Genomic DNA, 13,708 nt, shown 5'->3' with positions numbered 1-13,708 from the left:
ATAAGAGCTCTTATAATACATCCATGTCCACTCAATGCCAAATTCATCTATTTGGGAATTGTATATTTATATCACATGCAAAAGATTCCCAAAATTATAAAATATATTCCTGAAGCATAACAAATGAGTTATGTACAAAAATACAGTTTCAGCTATGTAAGCTTTGAACTGTTTTTTAAAACTTAGCATGTGATTGTGATTAACAATGACAGCAAGCTACAAGTCTGTGACTCATGTAGGGTGCTAACCCATCATTTGACAAACACTGTTACAGGCTGATGCAAGGATCAGAAATGTACAAACCCTTAGTCAATTATAATTACACCATTTTGTCCCTTTTTGTCTGTTCTCTGTGGTCTTCATAACGAATGTCACATGTACAGTAATGATATCTGCAAAACACCTGAATAATATTCTTGAACAACATCTATTTGAAACTCAACAGCATATTACCGATACATATGACCACATTTTGTCAAAATTTCTTGAGGAACCATGGTATGACCATTATTACATTGAATATCTTCACATCTGTCACAATACTTTGAGCATTAAAGCACTAACCATATAATCTAGTTATACAATAAAATCTCTGAAATAACATAAATGTTAAGTGATAGCACAATTCAGGAAAATTCAACAAACTCTCTAGACACAGTAAACATTTTGAGAATATTTACAAAAAATAACTGAGAGCATACGGCACCAGCTAGATTCGATTTCACACCATGGTAACAGCAATAAATATTAAGAAAGAAATCAAAGAGTTTCAGGGGAAAACAATTATATTTATACTTTTTTATATTCCAAGATGATACATCTATTGCAGAATCTTTAATAGTGTGAAATCAGTAACTCACTCACAATTTGAGTGATTGTTGTTGCAGCTCATGTTTAAGGGGGCTTTCTTGACTATCCCCATCCCTCTGATCTGACTTTTTAGAGACTGTATTTTCTCTTTTGTCCGCCTTCTCTCTGTAGTTTTTACCGTCAATCCTCTCTCTGGCTGTTGTGCTTGCTTCTTCACAGGAGCTCCTCTGCCACAGCCAAGATATGCTCCCATACTTCCAGTAGCAGTAAGGCCTAAGCCTACCTAGAGTTCTCCAGCACGCCCTGCGAAACGTGTGGGAGGAGATGCAGAACAGAAGCGGGTCCAGGGCGCCGTTGATATACCACAGTGGAAGCGACAAGTAGGATTTCAGGATTGTGTAGATAGAATGGATGGTGTCGGACCAGACAACCACATAGACCTGCATCAGTGATGAGGCAATGTCTGGAAAGTTGCAAACAAAAAAGGCCACCACGACTGCACCTGTAAGACAATACATGGAAGATGTTGATAGCTGAATTCTACAGCCTTAATGACCTCCTCTACATTTCAGTGCAATCCATTTGCATTTACTGTTATATTTTGTCTAAATGCAGGACAGATCCTGACAGTACAACATGAACATCTGACTGCCATCAACATCTCATTGGAAGTCCAATTTGTCTGCTGAGAAATTAACTTAACTGATTGGCCAAGTAAAGTTGACCAGAGCTACATTTTTGTAGTCACAAAATGTAGTTCTGTATGCTTCTGTATATATTTCATTTCAGTATGCTCCTGGCATCTATTGAAGTCTTCTCACAAGTGGATGTGCGGAGCATATGTCCCAGCTGACTCAACAGATGTGCTCAGCAAAAATGCCTAGATGCTCTCTTCCCCTGCCTTGTCCTCCTGCTCTACTTAGGGGATCCTGAGGCATTTTGAGAACAGACTGGATATACAGCACTTTCATTAAGCTCCTGTCATCTACTGAAGTCTCCTCCCAAGAGGATGTGCCCAGCATACCTCCCAACTGTCTCAACTGTTACTTTCAACATATAAGTGCAGCAGTTCCACTCTCAAGTCCCTCTTAGGATGTTTTAGCTTCCCAAAGCCCCAAACTTGCAAAATTAGCCAGAAAACCCACAAGAAAGAGCCACATGGCTGCCCTCATCCAGGATTTGAACCCAAGACGTCTCACACCCAAATTGAGAATCATACCCCTAAACCAACAAGCCACAGAACACATGGGCCATGGGACTGCAGCTGGAGAATTTCATTCAGTGCACCTTTTTTCCAGCAAACACTGTTGGATCCATCCATCCATTCAACCATTTGTCTTCAGTTTCCCGGTCAAGTCACAGCAGCATCTACTGAAGTCTCTTCCAGTGTTGATGTGCCTGGCATAACTCCCAAATGTTTCAACTGGGAACTTCAACATGTAGGTGCAACAGTTTGACTCGCCTCCTTTTTAGTATGTCGTAGCTTCCCAAGTATTCCTAAAAGTTTAAAACTTTCAAAATTAAACAGACAACCCACAAGAGGCAATAAGATTCCTGAGGCTCATGGTTTGTCCAAGATTTGAACCCTAGACCTCTTGTACCCCAAGCAACAATCATACCTGTTATATTATATTTCTGAGCAATGGTCAACACTTCAGTGGAAAGAAGCACACACAAGCCTTTGATGTCTTATTGCTGAGAATGTTTATTGAAGTTACTTGATCAGCGTGACCTCAAGACGTCATCTTGACCCAATGTCACTCCAACCTGTAACCCCTAAAGATGGAAAATTCCTTAACAATACCCGTGGACCAATGAGCCAAGGAAAGCACTTACCATGCGATTGCAGCTGGATGAAATTTATACAGTGTACCTTTTTCCCAGCAACCACTGTTGGATCCATCCATCTATCCATCCATTTGTCTTCACTTTTCCGGTCAAGTCACAGTGGCATCTACTCAAGTCTCCTTCAGAGTTGATGTGCCCCACATATCTCCCAAACATTTCAACTGGTAACTTAAATATGTAGGTACACCATTTGACTCTCAATTCCTTCTTAATATGCTGTAGCTTCCCAAATGTTCCTAAAACTTTCAAACTTACAAAATTAAACAGACAACCCACAAGAACCAGTCACATTCCTGAACCCCAGAGCTCATCCGGGATTTGAACCCGGGACCTCTCGCACCCAAAGCAAAAATCATACTCCTAGACCAACAAACCATGAAAAGCATTAGCCATGTGATTGCAGCTGGGAGAATTTGGCTTAGTGTACCTTTTTCCCAGCAAACACTGTTGGATCCATGCATCCATTTGTCCATTTGTCCATTTATCTTCACTTTCCCAATCAAGTCGTGGTGGCATCTACTGAAGTCTCCACCACTGTTGATGTGCCTGGCACACCTCCCAAATGTTTCAACTGGGAACATTTAGGTGCAGCAGTTTGACTCTTGCTTCCTGCCTCCTTCTTAGTGTATCATAGCTTCCCAACTGTTCCTAAAACTTTCAAAGTTAAGCAGACAACCCACAAGAAGCAACTTCCTGAACCTTAGGGCTCGTCCGGGATTTGAACCCGGGACCTCTCACACCCGAAGCGAGAATCATACCCCTAGACCAACGAGCCACTGTAAGCACTGATCATGCGATTGCAGGTGGGTGAAATTTACACAGCGCACCTTTTTCCCAGCAACCACTGTTGGATCTATCCATCTACCCATCCATGTGTGTCCACTTTCCAGGTCAGGTTGCAGCGGTTTCATGCTCAGCAAAAATGCCTAGATGCTCTCTTCCCCTGTGTCCTCCTGCTCTTCTTAGGGGATGGTGAGGCATTTCAAGAACAAAGTGGATATGCAGTACTTTCAGTATGCTGCTGGCAACTACTGAAGTCTCCTCACAAGAGGACATGCCCAGCATATCTCCCAACTATCTCAACTGTTACCTTCAACATGAAGGGGAAGCAATTCCACTTTCAGCTACTTCTTAGGATGTCTTAGCTTCCCAACGGTCACAAACATACAAAATTAGCCAGATAACACACAAGAAGCAGTCACAACCTGAGACCTCTCGCATCCAAAGTGAGAATCATACCCCTAGACCAGAGGTCACTAACTGGCGGACCACGGTCCGGGCCCGGACCCAGAAGCTGTCCCATGCGGACCCGGACCTACAGCCAAGACAGAAGGTTATGACTTAAAACCTGACGGGGCGCTTCTATTTTAACTGGTGCAGCTTTTGAAGTCTTTACAGTAGATGGAGAAAGGGAAAGAAAAAGACTAGTGAGATGGAGAAAGGGAGAGTAAAGGACTAGTGAGACGGAGAAAGGATAAATACAGACGGGTGAGACTGAGAAAGGGAGAGTTAAGGACCAGTGAGACAGAGAAAAGGAGAGTAAAGGACCAGTGAGACAGAGAAAGGGAGAAATACAGACAGGTGAGACAGAGAAGGGGAGAGAAAGTCAAGGTGTGAAACAGAAAAGGGGAAATTCAAGCTTTTCCTCCCTTTATTTTATTTTTCTGAAGTTAAGCACTTTGTATGAACATTTTATTTATTTTTTCTTATTTTCAAATGCAGCCCCATTTTATTTAGCAGATGACATTATTATTATTACATTAAACATATCAGCAGTCATATATATATGTTCAGTTCTATGTTATGTGATAATAAATATTGTCAAAAAGTTTTTGAATTGTACTGAATTCATTTGATTTGACAGTCAGGTATTGATACAACTGCTAGGCTACTTAAATATATATCACACTAAATAGTTAGACATAATGATCTTCCAGACCTTTGCTTCAAGAAGTTTTCTCTAACTTTATCTCTTTAAATTTTAGTTGAATACCCCTACCCTAGACCAACGAGCCACAGACAGCATGAGCCATGGGACTGCGGCTTGGAGGATTTGTTTCAGTGTACCTTTTTCCTAGTAACCACTGTTGGATCCATCCATTCATTCATCCGTCCATTTGTCTTCCCTTTCCTGGTCAAGTCACAGCGGCATCTACTGAAGTCTCTTCCAGCGTTTGATGTGCCTGGCATAACTCCCAAATGTTTCAACTGGGACCTTCAACACACCGGTGCAGCAATTTGACTCTTACCTCTTTCTTAGTATGTCGTAACTTCCCAACTGTTCCTAAAACTTTCAAAATTTAACAGGCAACCAACAAGAAGTAGTCCAACTCCTTGAACCTCAGGGCTCATCTGGGATTTGAACCCGGGACCTCTCGCACCCTAAGTGAGAATCATACCCTTGACCAACGAGCCATAGAAAGTGCTAACCATGCAAATGCAGCTAGGTGAAAAGTACACAGTGTACCTTTTTCCCAGTAATCTCTTTTGGATCCATCCATCTATGCATCCATGTGTCTTCACTTTCCAGATCAGGTGGCAGTGACTGCATGCTCAGCAAAAACACCTAGATGCTCTCTTCACCTGCTGTACTTATGGGATCTCGAGGCATTTCCAGAACAGACTGGATATGCAGTACTTTCAGTATGCTCCTGGAAACTACTGATGTCTCCTCCCAAGAGTCTCAACTGTTACCTTCAACATGAAGGTGCAGCAACTCTCAACCCCTTAGGATGGCCTTGGCTTCCTAACAGTCACAGACATATGAAATTAACCGGATAATCCACATGAAGCAATCACATTCTTGCTCTCATCTGGCTGCAATTCCACTCTTAAGATGTCTTAGCTTCTCAACAGTCACAAATGTCTGAAACTGGCCAGATGGCAGTCACATTCTTGCTCTCTGGGCTTATCGGGGAATTGAACCCGGGACCGCACGCACCCTAAGCGAGAATCATCCCCCCTAGACCAACAAGCCACAGAAAACCGCAACCATGCAATTGCAGCTGGGTGAAATATATACAGTGTACCTTTTTCCCAACAACCTCTTTTGAATCTATCCATCTATGCATCCATGTGTCTTAACTTTCCAGGTCAGGTGGCAATGACTGCATGCTCAGCAAAAATGCCTAGATGCTCTCTTCCCCGCTTCATTCTCGTGCTGTACTTAGGGGGATCCCGAGGCATTTCGAGAACAGAGTGGATATGCAGACCTTTCAGTATGCTTCTGGTGACTACTGAAGTCTCCTCCCAAGAGGACATGCCTAACATATCTCCCAACTGTTACCATCAACATGAAGGTAACAGCAATTCCACCCTCAACTCCTTCTTAGGATCTCTTAGCTTCCCAATGGTCACAAACGTACAAAGCCGGATATTCCACGAGAAGCAACCACATTCTTGCTTGCTGGGCTTGTCCGGGATTTGAACCCGGGACCTCTCGCACCCAAAGCGAGAATCATACCCCTAGACCAACAAGCCACAGAAAGCTTGAGCCATGGGACTGCAGCTCAGAGAATTTGGTTCAGTGTACCTTTTTTTTTTTACCAGCAACCACTGTTGGATCCATCCATTCATTTATCCATCCATTTGTCCTCCCTTTCCCGGTCAAGTCACAGCGGCATCTACTGAAGTCTCTTCCAGCGTTGATGTGCCTGGCATAACTCCCAAATGTTTCAACTGGGAACTTCAACATGTAGGTGCAGCAGTTTGACTCTTACCTCCTTCTTAGTAAGTAGTAGCTTCCCAACTGTTTTATTAAAACTTTCAAACGGACAACCCATAAGAAGCAGTCATACTCCTGAAACTCAGGGCTCGTCCGGGATTTGAACCCGGGACCTCTCGCACCCGAAGCAAGAATCATACTCCTAGACCAACGAGCCACATAACACCTTAGCCATGCGATTGCAGCTGTGTGAAATGTACACAGTGTACCTTTTTCCCAGCAACCACTTTTGAATCCATCCATCTACGCATCCATGTGTCTTCACTTTCCAGGTCAGGTGGCAGTGATTGCATGCTCAGCAAAAATGCCTAGATGCTCTCATCCCCTGCTCTTCTTAGGAGATGGTGAGGTATTTCAAGAACGCAGTGGATATGCAGCACTTTCACTATACTTGTGGTGACTACTGAAGTCTCCTCCCCGTGCCCAGCATACCTCCCAAATGTCTCCTTCAACATGAACGTGAAGCAATTCCACTCTTAACTCCTTCTTAGGATGCCTTAGCTTCCCAATGGTCACAACCATACAAAATTAGCCCGATAGTCCACAAGAAGCAATCACATTCTTGTTCTCTGGGCTCATCCAGGATTTGAACCGAGGACCTCTCGCACCAAAAGTGAGAATCTTACCCCTAGACCAACGAACCACAGACAGCATGAACCATGGGACTGCAGCTTGGAGAATTTGGTTCAGTGTACCTTTTTCCCAGCAACCACTGTTGGATCCATCCATTCATTTATGCAACCATTTGTCTTCCGTTTCCCAGTCAAGTCACAGCATCACAGTGTAACTTTTTCCCAGCAACCACTTTTGAATCCATCCATCTATGCATCCATGTGTTTTCACTTTCCAGGTCAGGTGGCAGTGATTGTATGCTCAGGAAAAATGCCTAGATGCTCTCTTCTTAGGGAATGGTGAGGTTATTAAAGATCAGAGTGGATATGCAGCATTTTCACTATACCCCCGGAGACTGCTGAAGTCTCCTCCCCGTGCCCAGCATACCTCCTTCAACATGAAGGTGCAGCAATTCCACCCTCAACTCCTTCTTAGGATGCCTTAGCTTCCCAATGTCACAAATGTACGAAATTAGCCAGATAATCCACAAGAAGCAGGCACATTCTTGCTCTCTGGGCTCGTCCGGGATTTGAACCCGGGACCTCTTGCACCCGAAGCGAGAATCATACCCCTAGACCAACGAGCCACAGAAACCTTTAACCGTGCGATTGCAGCTGGGTGAAATGTATACAGTGTACCTTTTTCCCAGCGACCTCTTTTGAATCTATCCATCTATGCATCCATGTGTCTTCACTTTCCAGGTCAGGTGGCAGTGATTGCATGCTCAGCAAAAATGTCTAGATGCTTTCTTCCCCGCCTCATTCTCCTGCTGTACTTAGGGGTATCCTGAGGCATTTCGAGAACAGAGTGGATATGCAGTGCTTTCAGTATGCTCCTGGTGAATACTGAAGTCCTCCCAAGATGATGTGCCCAACATACCTCCCAAGTGTTACGTTCATCATGAAAGTGCAGCAATTACACTCTCAACTCCTTCTTAAGATGTCTTAGCTTCCCAATGGTCACAAACGTACAAAATTAGCCAGATGATCCACAAGAAGTAATCACATTCCTGCTGTCTGGGTTCATCCGGAATTTGAACCTGGGATCTCTTGCACCCAAAGTGAGAATCATACTCCTAGACCAACGATGTGATAATTTTCTGGAAATCAGAAAAAATGTGGCAGCCTTTATATAGGCTTCATTCAGCCCCTTGTTCTTTCTTTGTCCATGTGCAGTGATTGATCTTTGTTAGTCAATATCACATACTGCACAAAAGGTTCCACCAAGACTCGAACTTGGATCACAGGATTCAGAGTAGAGAATGCTGACCTTTACACCATAGAAACTTGTTCACACACTGACAGTGTTCACATCCCTTTGACAATGCATGACCAGTATTAAAATGGGTTAAATAGTGAGTGTCACATCCTACAGAGGTTGCCAAGTGTGTAAAACTAAATTTGGATGAGTTTGAATGCATCAAATCTCATCAGCATAGCAGTTAAAGCACTGGTTTTACAGCACAAGATGCTGGACCCATGACACTGTGCAGATATTTGTCAGCGCACACACAACAAATGCACTGAATGATTCAAACAATACAGTGCCTCTCATGCAAGGTGGGCTCATCTGGGATTTGAACCTGGGATCTCTTGCACCTGAAGCAAGAATCATACCGCCAGACCAATGAGCCACAGAAAGCATGTGCCATGCAATTGCAGCTTGGAGAATTTGGTTCAGTGTACCTTTTTCCCAGCAACCACTGTTGAATCCATCCATCAATTTGTCCATTCAACTTCACTTTCCCATTCAAGTTGCAGCAGCATCTACTGAAGGCTCCTCCAGCGTTGACATAAACATCCATTCCTTTTTATATGCCTATTTTACTCTTTTACCAGTAATGTGTTGACAGTTCTTAATGAGACATCTTGAAGATGCTCACACAAAGTAGGGTCACACCAGTAATTGAAATTTCAGACCATCACTGACACATGCACAAAGGGGATATGACGCGATTGACAAGGAACCAAATGAAACGGACCGTTACCTTGATTAAATTTATGGAACATTGTTGGAAACTTTTAGGATAATGTAAGAATCTCAACAAAATATATAATATAGGTCTTGTGATTTTTGGATGTTTTAATGCAGGAGAGTTACATATTATACCTTTAAGTAGTGACAATATCACCAAGGATTCAGCATTACCTACTTTGCAAGGATGTGTAAATGAATTTCCGAGTACCACTTTTTGGTGTGACTGGGCACTTAGTCCATGAAAAAGTCTTAATCAGACTGAGATAAATCGGGGTACTCAAGAGATTTACATGCCAAAACGTCAAGACATGATTTCATAACGTCTTCCAAATTACCTGTCAAAATATGTAATTGGTCTGAAATGGATAACAAATGTCTTTGTGGGGCAATTGCTGAAATGACAGTCTCTTTCATAATTATCCATGTCTCACCCATGAGTTTTAGCGCTCTCTTTTCATTTAAAAGTAGCTTTCCATTTTGATGGCACTGGACATCTCGTCTTCCTTCTGGATATGGTCGTGTGAGACCCATGTTTTGCCTTTGACGCCCGTTCCTCCTCAGGTACAGCAAGATGAGCAGGTAGAGAGTAAAGATGGAGACCAGTGGCACCTGTTGATGGAGAGGTTTGTTGAGTGCTTGTGTTTGATGCAGATATACAGATACAATCTGTTGAAATGCTCCTATCTCACCAGAAAGAAGATTCCTGCTCTCAGGAGTAAAGCTCCTTTGTAGATGTGTGCAGGATCAGGCTCTGTCATCTCACACATGGTGGAGACATGGAAGGCATCCTCTCGTGTGGGAGCTGTGTAGTCCAGTATGCAGGCATGGGCCTGGTCATAGACCAGAGCAAAGGGCACCGCTGAGACCAGAGAAATGATCCATACTAAAAGGAGGCATGGCAGCCGAGACCTCTGTCGGAAAGGAAGGGTAAGAGAACACATTTGTTAGGCCCTGTTCACGGAGTCTTATAAAATGCTGAATATGGATCACATTTTTTGTATTTTCTTCATATTCTTCAATACCATTTGTTTGTCTGTTGCAATTTGCAAAGATTACAGCTTATGTGGCCATTTTCTATCCCTCTTTCCTTTTACATTTCATTGTGGGATACAGATACAGTTCATTTCAGTTTTTGTTAACCTAGATGTTCACTGTTTTGTGGTATATACTAGATAGTGATTATGAGAGTAGAACACCTTGGAAACAATATATTTTTGTTGTACAATCACTCAACCTTCAGGCTGGAGACAGACCACATGGTGTGGCAAATGGCTGCATAGCGCTCAGTGGTGAAAGTCATGATCACCCAGCTTGTGGTGGCACAGTACACTTGGCGGACCATGAAATAGATCTTGCATACTGCTTGGCCCAGACGCCATGGGTAGCTCTCCCAGTAGTACCGATATAAAGTTACTGGGATGGTCAACAGCTGCAGAATGTCTAGAATTTTAAAGAAAGAAGAAGATGACCGTCGTTAGGCAAATTTGAACTGAGGATGGTGCCTCGAAGTCGGTAAAACATTGCAGCTGTGGCAGAACTGAAAATATTTTATTGAAATTATACAATTTCATTTGGCATATGCATGTGCATAATGTATGACTAATTAAAGCAATTTTACTAACATTTTTTTAAATGCATATTTACTGTATGCTTAAATTAAAATGAAATGAAAACTCCATTTACATGTGATTTTCAGTGTACTCTAAAGCATACACCATGTAATTTTTACAATGAAAACACTTGACCATCAGATGTTATATCCTGCCCACTGTTTCTCATGCATGACTTCAATAGATTTCAGAAAACAAGCCTGCAAACCATTTTCATAATAGTTAAAATGGAAATGGAAAAAGGCATTTCAATTTTATTTTTATGTGACATCCATGTAATTTCAAATGCTAATTGCCACTTTAAAAATGTTAAAAGAAAGGTTAACAATTTTTCAAGTCTGGCTTAAAACAACAGTCAGGTGGCCATATGAACACTGAAAGAGGTTTTCCTCACTGCAATCATTCTTCCTGTTCATAATGGCCATTAAAAAAATCCCCTTCAAATGTGCTTTCAATGTAAGTGATGGGGGCCAAAATCCACACAGTTATTTTGTGCAAAACGCATTTAAAAGCTTATCTGAAGCTTATATGGGGCTTCAGCAGTCTGAGTTAGTCATATCAAGTGGATATCCTTTTAACATCAAATTCCTTCTTTGTGTTTCCTCAGATAGTGTTTCCTTATTGAGCTGCGGTGGAAGTATAGTAACAAAGAGGGACTTTGACACTAAAAAGACTGTGACGTTGAAAGATATCTACTTGATTTGACTCATTTGGATGGCTGAAGCTTCATATTACCTTCAGATAAACTTTAAAATACACTTTTGCACAGAAGGAGGCTTATGGATTTTGCCCCCCTCATGTAAATTGTAGGTGCATTATGAAGAGATCCTCTAATGGCCAATATGAACAGGAGGAATGATTATGGCAAAGAAAAACCTATTTCAATGTTCATTTGGGCACCTTACTATTGTTTTAAGACAGACTTGAAAAATTGTGAACAGGTCTTTTAATAATAATGAAATATCCAATTTGCATTTAATTATATTATGACTATAGAAATGTTAGCAAGTCTTATGTCAGTCTTACACGCATATAGCTTATCAGTACTGGTCTTTGATAAGGTGCATGGAGGGAGTATGTACCTGATATCACCAGGCTGAGAAGGTAGAAACGAATGGCACTGACTCTCATATGAGCATCCATGAGAAGGGTCAGTATGCTAACACCATTGAATAAGACCTGTAGAGCATCAGGGTACAACAGTTAATGGTCTGCAGTGTAAAAACAACTGTATTGTTTGCTGTAAGTTTGTCATTAACAGTTTATGTTAGTAGTGGCTTACTACTGCTGCTTTACTTGTATTTTATCATCACATGTACCACATTGTGGTGTAATTCAGAAGATATGGTGTATCAAGTGTGTCTTGTAAACTGGCCGTTCATACTCCAAACAAGAAGACGATGCTGTAGAAGATGGTCATAGGGACAGCGATGGTCAGTGGCTCACTTTTGGTGACACTAATGTCGAGTTTTGGCGTCTCACTTGGGCTGACATTACAGCTGAAGAGGAATGAAATCTTCTCGGACAGGTTCATGATGAGGCAGCTGTTTGAGAACTAGAGAGATGTGGTGTTTAGAAAGCAGTGTTGGTGTAAGACTGGTCATAGTGTGTCTGAGAGGGGGCAGTTTGTCTCAAACTGCCTCACAAACTGACATATGGGACTCTTTTCTGGGCTCAGCTCTTTGGTTTGGAGGGCTTTGGATTGGAGGGTGTCTAGGGGGCTGGATTTAAGGTGATTAAAAAACTCTCTTTTGAATGTTAATTACCACTGGGTATCTGCCTAATTCTGCTCCACGTGCATTTTATTGTGTTTTTCTCTGTATGTGTAAAATGTATCTGCAGAATTCTGCATGTAAAAATTCTGTTGGATGTTTGTCCCAATGGGTATAGCTGTGATGACTGAGTAGACCCCAGACTTCACTACCATACAGCACAATGGGCAGGATGACACTATCAAATATTTTAAGCCAGATTTAATTGGAATTTGGAAATCATGAAATTTTCTCTTAATTGCATTTAGAGCTCTTCAAACTTTTTAATTTGATGCATTCACTGCCATGTTTAAACTCCCTGATGTGGTTATGGTTATATCAAGGTAGGTACAACTCATACTATATTCAATGATAGGATTATTAATGGTAAACTGGTATTTGTTCTCCTGACATTTTTGGCGTTTTTGAAAAATCATTTACTGCCAGGGCCCAGTTTTGACAGTATTTTTCTATTATGTCCAGCTGTTGCTGTAATTCTTGTTCATTAAGAGACAGAACAAGGTCATCAGCATAAAACAGAACCTTCACCTCTGTATCTAGGAGGGAGAGGCCAGGAGCAGCACATTGATCCAACCAAATAGCAAGTCCATTCATATACACATTAAATAAAGCTGGACCCTGACCCTAACACCTCTTCTCTGGGTGAAGGTTAACTAGATCATACCTTTTTGCCCCCTATACCACAATGCAGAAGTCTGTAATAGAACCCTTCATACCAAATAGAGTCAAAAGCTCTCTTGAAATCAATAAAAAAGTAATTACCACTAAACATAGACGTTTATAAAAGACTGACCTCTCAATGATTATCTCTGAGAAGACAAAAGGAGTCTCAGAGAGAGACAAATCTGATACTGTTTACTATTCCATGTTCATACCTTATTGGTTTATTGAATTTTTAAAATGTATTTTCTTTGTTGTCAATTTAATGTCTTGCAATGTATTAAACATAAGGTTAATATTGTAGATATAATGCTATACAATACAATACTTCTGCTTGAGTTGTAAAAAAATAGTGTTGATTCACCTTCAACTTACAATAAGCATTATAATCCATAGAGACCTATTTAAGATGAGATCATTGATACAAACTAAATCCTTCAGTGAATGACAGACATGGTTATATTTGGAGAAAAACAGAAGCTTAAAATTATAGCTCATTGGTCTGGCTTCTGGCCACGTGAGAGATGGCGGCTGATTAAGAAAACAGCATCTCCTTTATTCCCAACTTTGATAATCAGAAATGTAATTAGGTCTGAAGATTTAGATGAACATTAGCAGGGAATGAATCTCTGATCAGGTGAGGCAACAAAAGAGTTTATTATGGCAGTGTGTAAGAAATGTAGAAAGACTACCAA

General features: G+C 41.5%; 1 protein-coding gene and 4 non-coding genes across 5 annotated transcripts; all 5 read right to left on the bottom strand.

Moving 5' to 3' along the window:
* Window positions 1-860: 860 nt before the first annotated feature.
* Window positions 861-12,115, bottom strand: LOC122997354 (pyrokinin-1 receptor-like). The gene is made up of 6 exons (XM_044373441.1): window positions 11,966-12,115; window positions 11,664-11,760; window positions 10,206-10,411; window positions 9,661-9,882; window positions 9,403-9,580; window positions 861-1,312 (listed from the first exon to the last, which is right to left on the bottom strand). Exons 1-6 carry the CDS (start codon window positions 12,113-12,115, stop codon window positions 861-863), a joined length of 1,305 nt encoding a protein of 434 aa, XP_044229376.1.
* Window positions 3,362-3,433, bottom strand: trnap-cgg. Its single transcript has one exon. It is a non-coding gene; the product is annotated as a tRNA-Pro (tRNA).
* trnap-ugg lies at window positions 6,067-6,138 on the bottom strand. Its single transcript has one exon. It is a non-coding gene; the product is annotated as a tRNA-Pro (tRNA).
* Window positions 6,468-6,539, bottom strand: trnap-cgg. Its single transcript has one exon. It is a non-coding gene; the product is annotated as a tRNA-Pro (tRNA).
* trnap-cgg lies at window positions 7,509-7,580 on the bottom strand. Its single transcript has one exon. It is a non-coding gene; the product is annotated as a tRNA-Pro (tRNA).
* Window positions 12,116-13,708: the final 1,593 nt, after the last annotated feature.

This window comes from Thunnus albacares, chromosome 14 (assembly GCF_914725855.1).
Source record: "Thunnus albacares chromosome 14, fThuAlb1.1, whole genome shotgun sequence".
Classification (NCBI taxonomy): Eukaryota; Metazoa; Chordata; class Actinopteri; order Scombriformes; family Scombridae; genus Thunnus; species Thunnus albacares.
The sequence above is the reverse complement of the archived record's forward strand: the minus strand, read 5'-3'. Positions and strand labels throughout refer to the sequence as shown.

What these genes read in the sequence shown, in the direction of transcription:
- LOC122997354 (XM_044373441.1), bottom strand. Translation starts at nt 12,115, where the DNA reads ATGAACCTGTCCGAGAAGATTTCATTCCTCTTCAGCTGTAATGTCAGC. An exon ending in TCTCAGCCTGGTGATATCAG is followed by an intron (nt 10,412 to 11,663) that starts GTACATACTCCC and finishes TTAAAATTCTAG; the next exon opens with ACATTCTGCAGCTGTTGACC. An exon ending in GAGAGCGCTAAAACTCATGG is followed by an intron (nt 1,313 to 9,402) that starts GTGAGACATGGA and finishes ATTGTCTTACAG; the next exon opens with GTGCAGTCGTGGTGGCCTTT.